The 11678-nt window shown below is 55.2% G+C and overlaps 5 protein-coding genes across 5 annotated transcripts; all 5 read left to right on the top strand.

Moving 5' to 3' along the window:
* Positions 1-728: 728 nt before the first annotated feature.
* LPMP_353060 (GTP-binding protein, putative) lies at positions 729-2192 on the top strand (the record flags this gene model as incomplete). The annotated part of the gene is made up of 1 exon (XM_010704941.1): positions 729-2192. One exon carries the CDS (start codon positions 729-731, stop codon positions 2190-2192), a length of 1464 nt encoding a protein of 487 aa, XP_010703243.1.
* Positions 2193-3127: 935 nt separating this feature from the next.
* On the top strand, positions 3128-3838 carry LPMP_353050 (hypothetical protein; the record flags this gene model as incomplete). Its single annotated transcript, XM_010704940.1, has 1 exon — positions 3128-3838. The coding sequence occupies one exon, from the start codon at positions 3128-3130 to the stop codon at positions 3836-3838; it is 711 nt and encodes a 236-aa protein (XP_010703242.1).
* Positions 3839-5236: 1398 nt separating this feature from the next.
* Positions 5237-5752, top strand: LPMP_353040 (hypothetical protein; the record flags this gene model as incomplete). The annotated part of the gene is made up of 1 exon (XM_010704939.1): positions 5237-5752. One exon carries the CDS (start codon positions 5237-5239, stop codon positions 5750-5752), a length of 516 nt encoding a protein of 171 aa, XP_010703241.1.
* Positions 5753-6609: 857 nt separating this feature from the next.
* LPMP_353030 (hypothetical protein) lies at positions 6610-7008 on the top strand (the record flags this gene model as incomplete). Its single annotated transcript, XM_010704938.1, has 1 exon — positions 6610-7008. The coding sequence occupies one exon, from the start codon at positions 6610-6612 to the stop codon at positions 7006-7008; it is 399 nt and encodes a 132-aa protein (XP_010703240.1).
* A 761-nt stretch (positions 7009-7769) lies between these two features.
* On the top strand, positions 7770-9011 carry LPMP_353020 (succinyl-CoA ligase [GDP-forming] beta-chain, putative; the record flags this gene model as incomplete). The annotated part of the gene is made up of 1 exon (XM_010704937.1): positions 7770-9011. The coding sequence occupies one exon, from the start codon at positions 7770-7772 to the stop codon at positions 9009-9011; it is 1242 nt and encodes a 413-aa protein (XP_010703239.1).
* Between the last annotated feature and the right edge of the window lie 2667 nt (positions 9012-11678).

Genomic DNA, 11678 nt, shown 5'->3' with positions numbered 1-11678 from the left:
GTAAGGTGCTAAAGCAGCGCACCAACTTTCTCGGATAAGCGAGTCTGATCACCCTCTCGCGCGGTTGCCCTCCCCCCCCCCTGTGGATGGGGAGGGGAGGGAGGGGAAGGGAGACTCTGCGTACAGAATCGACTTCAAACGAAGCAAAAAGAAGAGCGTAGCCGCTTGCACAGAGTTGGGTAGGCCTGTGTGGGGTGGGGAGAGGGGGATGGATGGGGGGAGGTGTGTGTGTGTGCGCTTGGCGCTGCGTAGGGCCTATTTCACGACAGCAGAGTAACCAACGGGTACGGTGTCTTCTTTTTTGTGTTTTCGCCTCCCGCGCTCCTCTCGCCATCGACCTCATGAGCCTCAACGCATCACGCGATCCCTCTTTCTCTCTCTCTCTCCCTCTCTCCATTTCCCGCGCAAGCCTGTGGTGTGTGTCTTGGGAGAGGTGCTATTAGTCATGGGTGTATTGATGTGAGTGTTGGCTTCACTTGAAGCCTCTCAGGATGGAGCATCGTGTACTCCTATCACGGTCCACACGCAAGACTCTCTGTTGTAACCGCCTTCTCTATTCCTCTCTTCCCCTATTCCTTTCCCCCTCCTCTTTCGGGCATCTCTAGTGTCTGTCGGTGGTGTCACTGACCAAATCTGCGAAAAGTGGTGGAGACAGACTCACAACCCCACATCAGCTCCTTTTGAGTGTGCATGTCATTCGCATTGCCCTCTTGATTGCACCACAGCACATGCTCTGGCGTAGGGGCTGCGCGCACAGGGCAAAGCATCGCTTTGTCGACCGTGTCAAGGTGTTACTCTGCAGTGGGGCTGGTGGCGATGGTGCAAGCATCATGGCGCACGAACACGGCAACGAGTTTGCCGGCCCAGGCGGCGGCAATGGTGGCAACGGTGGTAATGTGATGCTACGGTGCGCCAAGCAGTACACTGACCTCAGTCACATCGAGGACATGGGTAGCCAGATTTCTGCTGGTGCAGGCTGCTGCGGCTTCTCCCGTGAGGCGCACGGCAAACGCGGGCAGGATCTGTGGCTGCCGCTGCCGCTGGGAACCCAGGTAGTGGACATGGACACGAACGAGGTGCAGTACGACATGGATGAGGAGGGGATGCAGATTGTGCTGCTGGAAGGCGGCCAGGGTGGCAAAGGCAATGCTGCATTTGCCAACAAATGGCACCACTCTCCCATCGAGTCCACTAATGGGCTGCCAGGCAACACAATGCTCGCCCAGATCGAACTGAAGACTATCGCCGACTGTGGCCTCGTCGGCTACCCCAATGCTGGCAAGTCATCCTTGCTGTCCGCCATAAGTGCCAGCAAGCCTACAATTGCCCCGTACGCTTTCACGACCCTACGCCCGTACGTTGGCGTGCTTCACGACCTCTACGGCAATGTGTGCCGTGTTGCAGACATTCCAGGCCTCATTGAAGGTGCCTACGAAAACCGCGGCCTGGGCCATCAGTTTCTGCGCCACGTGGAGCGGACAAAGTGTCTTGCCTTGGTGGTGGATATGTGTGACACATACGCCCCCGACACGAGCTCGAGCAATTCCTACAAGGCACTGCAGCCGTGGGACGTGGTGGAGCTTCTCCTCCAGGAATTGGAGTACTACCTCCCTGGCATGAGTGAGCGCGTCATCATGACCTTCGCCAACAAAATGGACATCGAAAAGGACAGCACTGGCTCTTCCACGCAGATGAAGCTCTCGGAGCTCAAGCGACGCGTGTCAATGCCGGTGTTCCCCATCTCTGCTGCCCTCGGCATCCACCTCGGGTCACAGCACGAGAAAACCGGACTAGCCCCGGCCTTGCAGTTCATGTGTGGAGAAGTTTTTGCGCGTCAGTTGCACGATCGCGAGATACAACAGTTCCGCTTCTCACATGAACGCGCACAGCTCGAACGAGCCTTCCGCGCCAAGTACAACGGCGTCTTTCTACCCCAGGTACACGCCCTGGATGCACATGGAGCAGAGGTCCCCCAAGACCGAGGTGCCGAGGCCGACAACAGCGGCCTCTCGCTAGTGGACCAGCAACTTGACTTTTTGGGCAACAGCGGTCTTGGTGTGGAGTTTGATGCCTATGAAAACTCTGCGGCGCGGGGCCAGCTGCATCGCTACCGCGATCTCACTATGAAGGGCAAGTACTGGAATCTGACCCGGCAAGATGGCGAGGTGATGAAGGGAGAGAAGTGGAAGTGACGCAAGACGCTGGAAGGAGGGGGAGGAGGTGGAATGAGACTGGGTGAGGCACGGACACACATGGCGAGGCAACGGCGTGCACTTTCCTGACTGCCCCCTCCCACTTTTTTTCTTTGGACTCCGCAAGCCACCTGCAACTTGCCTCGTCACAGATGCGCCCATACTTACGCCTACGCGCACTCGTGTATGTGAGTATGTGCGAAGACGGGTGTGCTTCTGCAGATGCCGCTGTATACATAACCACCACACATGGATTACCTGCTTAGCTGCTTGACCATCTCGTGTTTCGTCTCTGGCGTCAGGGCCTCGTGCGTAAGAGGGCAACTGCAAGGCACACACACGCACGCGAGGTGGTGTGCAGCGGGGGGTGTCTTGTGCGTTGCAGTGGCAAGAGAGTCTCGATGCAGTCCGCCCACACAGTGACCAAGAAAACGAGGCTCCTCTATTATATTGGTGGGAAAGCTGTGAATTAAAGCGTGTTCCCTCTTTGTGTGTGTGTAAGGGGGAGGGAGAAGAGTCCCAACCTCAACCTCAGTTCTCTCTGTCGCTTACTGCTGCCTTCTCTACGTGTGTGCGTCCTCAGCATTTTTGCCTCCATCTATCTACCTTATCTTGCTGCCCTCTCTCTCTCTACACCTCGTCGACCCTGCCCCTCCCCTCCCCCTCCCCCTCCTCTATTCTGTCGCAGCATCATGCCCCGTTACACAATCGTAGCAACAAGGACACAGCATACTCCTGATCACACGCACACTGCAGCACCCCCTTCGGCTCTTGTAGCGCTTGTGCTTCCGTGCTCAGAACGAAGGCAACGCCGCCTGCAGACACTTGACAGTAGTAAGGCGCCAGGTGACAGAGACTCCCGGGTCCCTAGTTGTTTTATCGCATAACAAATCGTACCTTTCCCCTGCCTTCAGTTTACGCTGAAGAGCGTCACCATGGACAGCAGCAAGCGGCCACGCGAGGCATTTCACAAGGAGCAGTGCCTCTCCTTTGTGAAGAAGCTTTGGGCGGCTGACACGCTCGCCATGTTTCACCATCCGGTGAGCAGCACCGAGGTGCCCGGCTACTATGACGTCGTAGAGGCGCCTATGGACCTGTCCACGATTCGAAAGAATATTGATGCGGGCAGGTACAACACGGACGCTGAAGTCGAGAACGACGTGGCGCTCATGCTGTCCAACGCGCTGGAATTTAATGAGAAAGGCTCGCAGTGGCATCATTTGGCGAAGCAGCTCAAGAAGCGGTACCTGATTCTTGCGCAGGAGTCTGGACTGTCCTTCGATGCAGATCAGGTGTTTATCCCTACGAAAAAGGTGCGCGACGACGAGTCGACGCTGCGGAAAGCGGAGAAAAAGGGAGGAGAGAAGATCGAGGATGTCCTAGAGGTGATGGAGAAGGAAAAGGAGATCCCTCTCGAGAAGCTGCGAGCCATGTACGCGCGCCGAGCGACGGGAGGCGAGGCAGATCAGCAAAGCACCGACGACTGCAGCGGTAGGGGCAGCGACGATAGCGATGAGATGTCCTCGGTCGATGAAGACGCGAGTGGCAGTAGCAGCAGTAGCGTCAGTTATGACAGTACCGATGAGGAGGAGGAGGACTCGCTCAACTCCCATAGCGCGTCAAAAGATGGCGATGACGATGAGTGACTACACAAGAGCCGTGTTCCCTCTTTTCGCAAGGCTGCTGGCAGCTGCGCGTATTAGCCATCATGGACGTCACTGCCCTCGCCCCTCTCATCCTGAACCGATGAGAAGCGGGTTGGGGGAGGGGGGCAGACAAGTTCGGACGCCTGTCGCAAACTAACAGTGCAAAAAGGCCCTCAAGAAGAGTATGAACCGCGCCATCGAGGGCAGGAACAGGTGTTGGGACGCTTTGCAAGATCGCTTCGACTGACCGGTAGAGCGTAGAAGCTGCTCATCGGCCCCACTTCCTATTTAGGAGAGGCCACCGGAGAGGAAAAAGAAAAGGCGGAAAAGTCGACCGAGTATCGTACTGCGCGTTCGTGGGTGTATGTGTGTGTGTGTACGTATCTCGGGTGGTTCTTGGCGTGCTACCCATGGCTTCTAGTTCCAATCCTTTTCCGGCACTTCCCCTTTCTCCAAACAACACCCCCACTACCATCCTGCCCCCTACGAACTGTTCAGCGTTACAACCCCATTGCGCTATCTTTCTCTTCGGTCTGTCGTACCTCTCCTTTCCTCTCCCCCCCCCCCGACACCGCTCTCAAAGACTAAACCTCTGCCCTCACGCTTCCTCGCGCAGAGAATGGCGGAAAAGAGTGAACACGTGAGGTTGCCCTCATCCACTGCCCACGCATACACACCAACTGCGCCGCAAAAGTGTACGTCTGTGCTGTGCAGTCGTGTGGAGGCGTGAAAAAAAAAAAACGCACGAGGTGGAGGGGGGGCGCTAGGACACTTCCCCCCCCCCAAACGCCTCGAAAGATAAGTTGAAGCCGTAGAAGGTGCAGGTCAAGCACGCGCGCATAGACCTCTGCAAACACAGCGACCTGCATCGTCGATGATGAGTCTTCGCCGCGGCAGCTGTAAGCTCTTCTCATCTGCTGCCGGTGGCCGCCTCGCACATGCGTTCTTCTTCCTCGGCTGCACGTCTTCCTGCTCCACTAGGTGAACCCATCAAGTGAATCGGCAATAGGCATGCGTAACAAGAGAGATGTGCGTATGCCTGACAGACATGCAGCCGCAGGGACAGCGAGACCAACATAATCGTGAAGTACTTCTGCGTACGTGTTTCTTTCCGTATATATATATATATATTCGAGGTTACAGTGGAGTCTTCGTTGTCATCGTCTTGCCCCACCGTCCTCTCTCCGCGAAACTTTTTCCCCCTCGAGCCCCTAATTCCTCACCTCTCCCTCTCCACCCATGATTGCAAGCACGCGCAACATCGTCCTGCTCCTTTCGGCCTTTCACGTTGCACACAAATTTTGGAATTGAGACCATTCCCCCTTATCATACCATCTCTACGCTTTTCATTGAAGTTGTCTCTTCTTCGTTTCGCCAGACGCCACGGAAGAGAGCACCATGTGGGGCCTCTCCATCACAAGAGTGTTCCAGGCGTACTGCGCAGGGGCTGTCCTCTTTGAGATTCCCACGATTGTGATGCTGCTACGTGGTGATATACTGCTTCCAAATGCCGGTGCCTGGGTTGACGACAAGTACTACTATACAAACAACAAGTCGCTGATGTACGTGTTTGTGGCCATACTAGCGTGCCTCATCGTTTCACGTGGGATGGCCTGTGCACTGCCAAAGTCACGCATCATCATCGCCTACCTCGTCACCGTTCACACGTTCGAGGCAGGGCTCTACCTCTACTGCTGCAAGCACAAGGAGGAGGCACCAAACCGCACCGTGTATGTCTTTGGCACGCTGATGCTAGTGAACATCTGCCTTTTTGGTGCGCGGCTGGTGCAGCTGAAGGCGCAACAAACAAGAGCCGAAGTCGCTGGTCTCGAGTGGCGGCAAGAGCAGCTTGCCATCATTCGCAAGAAGCGTGCAGACTACGCAAAGAACAGGGGAGAAAAAAAGAACAACTGAAGTTTCTGGACGCACCGGTACGGCAGTTCCTCGCTTTAGCTGTGGTTTGTCTCGTGTGGCGTCTTGTCATCTGCTCGTCAGCGTGGTGTCTGCTCATACCTTCTGTGTGCTGTTGTTTTCCCCTTTGGTCTTTTCTTCGGACCTAGCTCTCTCTCTCTCTCGCTATTTATCGAGACTGGGTACGATTGGGCAGGGGCGGCGGCAGCGGCGAACTCGAGGAAGAAGGTGTGACTGTGGGTAAAGCACCTGTCTTGGGTCCGCAGGGCGTCGTCGCGGTGGCGATCCTGCTGGGCTATACTTTGTGTGCAACGCGAGCTGCACACATACAGGCAAATACTCGCCGACTGCAGTGGTGCATGATGGTAGTGGTGGTGGTGGTGTTCCTACTTCGCCGGCTTGCCTTTTGAGAAAAGCGAGCACAGTCTCTTGCCAGGGAAAGACGAGCTTCCTTGACATAGAGGGGTGAGAGGTGGCAGGATCCATCACCTTCGAGTCAGGTTGATGGACGGGTTTTCCTCTTCTGCTGGGCACTTTTCATCCTTATATTCCTTTTCTGGATCTCTCTTCGTTATGCACTTGCTAGCATCTCAGCTCTGCGCACCTTCTCCCCACCTCTCTCTCGCACTGCCTGTGGTGCGGCTGTTCCCACGACCTTGCGTCTCCGGGAACTCTCAACTGCTGGCCGCCTCCGCCCCCTCTTCTCCTCCTGCCTAGGCAGAGCGACTAATCAAGCATCAATCAACCCTCCCGTTACACGGGCACGTACTTCACTGCTCAGCGCAAGGGGAACTCGCATCGATTGTCTTTTTGCCACACTGTCTTGTGTTTGCTTCACCACAACTGCCGCAGCGCCGCCCATGCTTGCGATTCAGTGGTACACGGTTGTGCTCATCCTCGAAGATGCGTATGAACTGCTTCAGCTGTGGCAGGCCAATCCGCAAACGGTAGCGCAGGGCACCTGGTGGTTCGACAGAGGGGCTAACGCGCCGCTTGCGGGGACACTGTACGCTGGCCTGCTCGTTTTCTTGATGCTTCCACGTATATTTGTGTTGCTAGAGCCACTAAACCGGTGGCTACTGATGCTTAACACAATCCACGAGGGCATCCGTCTGGTGGTCTACTCGCTTCTCTTCACTCAGCACAGTGGTGCGACGCAGCTCAACACAATCCTTCTGACATTTATGCTGGGGAATACGCTGCTGTACGGGCGGCAGTACTACACCACGATGTGCATGTTGCGGGAGTACAGCAAGTGACGCCATCCCTATCTGTGTTGATCATACATACACGTGCGCGTGTAGGAGCAGCTGCTCACTGTGAGGAAAAGGGAAGCTGTGAGAGGTGTGGGGATCGCGCGATACTGGCTGGCAAGGTCGAATCCTTTGATGGCCGTGGCTCTTCCTCTCTCTTTCTCTACGTATTGGCTTACGGCCCCTCCCGTCGCCGCGGGGGCTTACAGCATGTGGATGGGCAGCAAACAGAAAGTGCACCGCACAATATTAACACACCATCACACGTGCTTCGATCGGAAAGATGCGGTTTGGCGTCGCATGATGAATGGTGACATGGAAGAAGCTGGAAAGGGAAAGAAAGTCTCTCCTTTCCTCTTCTCCGCCGCTGCTTCTTGCCCCACACCGCATCCGGAGATCGATGCAATGGACTCTGCGCAAGCGGGTGCTCACCTTCGTGGTGGTGGTTCGCATGCATCCTTTTTCAGAGACAGATGCGCACCCATCTCCATGCCTGCTTCTCGTTACTCTTCTTCTCCCTCTCCTCTTCCCCCTCCCCCCAATCCCCTCTCCCCTTGTACGTCTACCACCTCCGCTACCCTCGCTGCCGACGCAGGAATCGAAAGTCAGCCTTCCCGCTTATTCTCGCCCTGCGACTTGTTTGCATTCGATCATAAGATTCCTTTCAGTCGCTTTTTTACTCACGCACTTCTCTCGCTCGCTCCTTTACCATTGCGTCCTCTGCGTGGTGATCACGTGTTTATATACGTACATAACCGTCATTCGTCATGCTACGCTTTGGTCGTCTGTGCACCCCCAAGGCTGCCGGTGTGCAGCGCCGCTTCCTCAACATCCACGAGTACCAGTCCAAGAAGATCATCAAGGACAACGGCGGCAAGGTGGAGTTCGGTATCGCATGCAAGACAATCGAGGAGGTCGAGGCCGCGTGCGCCAAGATCAAGACGGAAAAGAAGGTCGTGAAGTCTCAGATCTTGGCTGGCGGTCGTGGTAAGGGCGTGTTCAAGGATGGATTCCAGGGTGGAGTGCACGTGTGCGACAGTGCCGCTGCCGCCGTCGAGGCTGCCAAGCACATGCTCGGCAACACGCTGGTGACAAAGCAGACCGGTCCCAAGGGCCAGCTGGTGAGCACCCTGTACGTCACGGAGGCCATCGCGGACATCAAGCGAGAGCTTTACCTTTCCCTCATTCTTGACCGAAAGAGCGCGTCGCCCATGTTCGTTGGTAGCGCTGAAGGCGGTACCAGCATCGAGGAGCTCGCCAAGACGAACCCGGAAAAGATCAAGACCATGAAGGTCAACGTCGCTGAGGGGGTGGACCACGATGCGGCTGTGGCGTACGCCAAGGAGCTCGGCTTCTCAGGCGAGACGGCGGAGCACGCGGCGGAGCAAATCAAAACCCTCTACAATATCGGCAAGTCCAATGACTGCACCATGGTGGAGATTAACCCCTTTGTTGAGCTCAAGAATGGTGATGTGATGGAGATCGACGCGAAGCTCAGCTTCGACGACAATGCCGCCTTCCGCCAGAAGGCTATCTTCTCCCTGGAAGATCAGACCATGATCGATAGCAAGGAAGTGCTCGCCAAGAAGCATGACCTGAACTACATTGCCCTTGAGGGCAACGTCGGCTGTCTCGTGAACGGCGCTGGTCTGGCGATGGCCACCATGGACGCCATTTCCCTGCATGGTGGCAGCGCGGCCAACTTCCTTGATGCTGGCGGCAGTGCCTCTGAGGCTCAGATTGTGTCCGCCTTCAAGATCATCACGGGCGATCCGCACGTGAAGAGCATCCTGGTGAACATCTTCGGTGGTATCATGCACTGCGATGTCATAGCGCAAGGTGTCGTGAACGCCTCCAAGACGCTCAGCACCACCATCCCGATTGTGGTGCGTCTTTGCGGAACAAACGAGCAGCGTGGCAAGGACATCATCAGCAATAGTGGTCTCGCCATCCACTCCGCCGATGACTTTGATTCTGCTGCCCGCAAAGCGGTAGAGCTGGCCAAGTAGTCAAGACGGTGCAGCGAGAAGAGAGGGACCTCTGCGGGTGTCTGTGCATGCGCACGCGGGTGGTGTATCATCAAAAGGCCTCCTTTGTATTTGTCTGTTTGTTGGTCCATTTCCTCTTCCCATTTACCGTTGCCCCTCTCTACCCCTCACTCGTCTGCCCACCACCACCACCCACCACCCTCTGTACTTCTTTTCTCTTGACTCCTGATGGTGCTGCATGTCCCTTACGTGTCTCTGTCGCCGTGCGTGTATGAGTGCACTCCCCTTTTCACCCACCACCGCCTCCATCTACCCTTCTCTCTCCCCCCTTTGACCGTCACACCTGGTACAAATGAGCGTAGTCAAAATCCGCACCCCCCCCTCCTCCTCCCTCTTCTCACCTCTAGTGCCTCAACCACGACTGCGATCGCCTGCTATGGTGATGGTAAAGCCCGACGCGAGGACAAAGGGACGTAAACAAACACGAGAGCAAAGGAGGGGGAGGGTGCGAGAGGAGAATATGAGGAGGAGAGAGGGGAGGGGCGGGGAATGAAATCGGAAAGGAGAAAGCAAGACAGAATGGAGGAAAGAAGAGAGCCCTGAGCGATGACGAAGAACAAAACAACAAAAACTGTTTTCGTGTGTCTTCTCTTCCAATTTTCTTGTGGGGTGAGTGAGTGAGTGAGGGAGGGTCCCGGTTTGAGGTGTCTGCGTCTGTGTGGAGGGAGGGGGGGAACTGCCTGTGTGCTTTTTTTTCCCATCGTTTGTCCCGTTTGACTCGTTTCTCTTTCCAGCTTCTCTCTCCCCCCTCCCTCCCTCCGCACCTCACCCCTGAAAAACCAGCAACAAGTGCTTGCCGCCCTCTTCTCTTTCTAATGCTTCTCTGCCGTGTTGCCCACCCGGCCGAAGTGAAGGTGAAAATCTTAAAAAAAAAAAAGAAAAGCGAGTCATTCAACAGTGTGAAGAAAAATGGCAAAAAAAGGGGGAGACAGCGAGGCGTCTCTTTGTTTGTCTCGTGTGTGTATGTGTGTTCTCATGTTAAGCTCTCTTCTTTTTCTTCGGATTTGGCTCCGCTCAGCCCCCCCCACCACCACCACCACCACTTCCCCTCCCTCTTTTCCACTTCGGCGTCTTCCTTTCCCTTCCCTCTCTCACATGCACACATCGCATCCCCCATCCCTTATGTGTGTATGTGTGTTACTGTCCTTACGCCTCTGCCTCGCCAGCTGTCTCTGCTTGCTGACCTATATGCACGCGCACTCACACAGAAAGAGGGCGAATGAAGCGTGCGTGAGAGAGGGAAGAAGCACATGGGATGGAGCAAAAGGCAATGTCCAGGGTGGCCAAATGCGAAGGGGGAAAAAACAAAGCAAAGCAAACAGTGGTGCGCTCTTTTTATCGCTTGTTGGTTGACTTGGTGTTGTCTCTCTCTCTCTCCCTCATCCGTGTGTTTACGCTCTCACTTCTCTGGTCGCGTAGAGCTCGTCTTCGGTTCCTCCTCCTCCCTCCCTCCCCCCTCCTCTTTTTCATCTCATGTCACCCTTTTCCCTCTCACCTCCTCGTCTCATGTCAAGCAGAAGCGCAGCTCCAGGAGAAAGAAAAGTGCACAGCGAAGGGAGAGAGGGGTGCGAAGAGGAAAAAGCATCACTGCGGAAGTCAACTCAGAGGGGTAAGGGGAGTAAAGATGTTACTATTCTTGTTTCTTGGTAATCAGTTTTGTCTGTGTGTGTGTGTGGATTGTGGGTGCTCTTGTTGGTGAATGTCTACTCTGCTCAGCCCCTTGCAGCAGCACGTAGACATACATATAAGCGCACTAGCTGCGGAAGTTAGATGACTTCGGGCCCTGACTTGTCCCCAATGACGACAAGGCCGCGCACAGGCAAACATGTCCTACTACCATGAGCACTTGATGAAGGGCAAGGTCATAGGCAAGTCATTGACCACACACGCGCACGCACATGAAGGCCGAAACTGCGCTTTCCAGAACAAAAATAAGAGTGACAGCACAATACCCGATTCCAGCGAAGAGGCGAAAGGAAAAAAAGAGAGAAACTGTGCATAAGCTCATATGTGTATGTGTTTTATGTTAGCACGCACACACTCGACAGTTGATTCTCTTCCTCCTGGGCTTCTCTCTGTTTTTATTTTCTCTATTCCTCTCCCGCTCGTTCTGTACGGCAAAGGGGGAAACAGAGGAGAGCGAGCCATTTTTGTGGTTCTTTGTTTGGGGAGAGGCACATACGCACGCGCGCACCCCCAGTCGAGCATTAAACATGCGAGAGGCGCACACGCCTTGAAGTGTGTGGCCAACGTAACGAGATGGCGAACAGAAAAACACAACACAACACAAAAGGAAGGCGCCACCGCGGCAAGCGGTGTGGCAAATTTAGCTCATATTGAAGGCATCAAGGGTGGAAATGAAAAAAAAGGTCTGCATACCTCACACGTAAGCATATGCACGTGGGACGGCCGTCATCACCCCTGCAAAGGGCGCCGCCTCTCTTTCAGCAGCTATTTCGCCCTCTCGGCCTTGCGTCATGTCCACCCCTCTCCCCCATTCGACCTCCCTCGCGCTGCTGGTGAGTGTCACCTGCACGTACGAAAGAAGGGGGCTAAGGGTCAATGTGCTGTAGAACGATCTCCTTTGCCTACCTCAAACGAAAGCTCAGGACGTGGCGAGTGTATGTG

Source organism: Leishmania panamensis (assembly GCF_000755165.1).
Source record: "Leishmania panamensis strain MHOM/PA/94/PSC-1 chromosome 35 sequence".
NCBI lineage: Eukaryota > Euglenozoa > Kinetoplastea > Trypanosomatida > Trypanosomatidae > Leishmania > Leishmania panamensis.
Note: the sequence above shows the minus strand (reverse complement) of the source record. Positions and strands in the feature narration are given on the sequence as shown.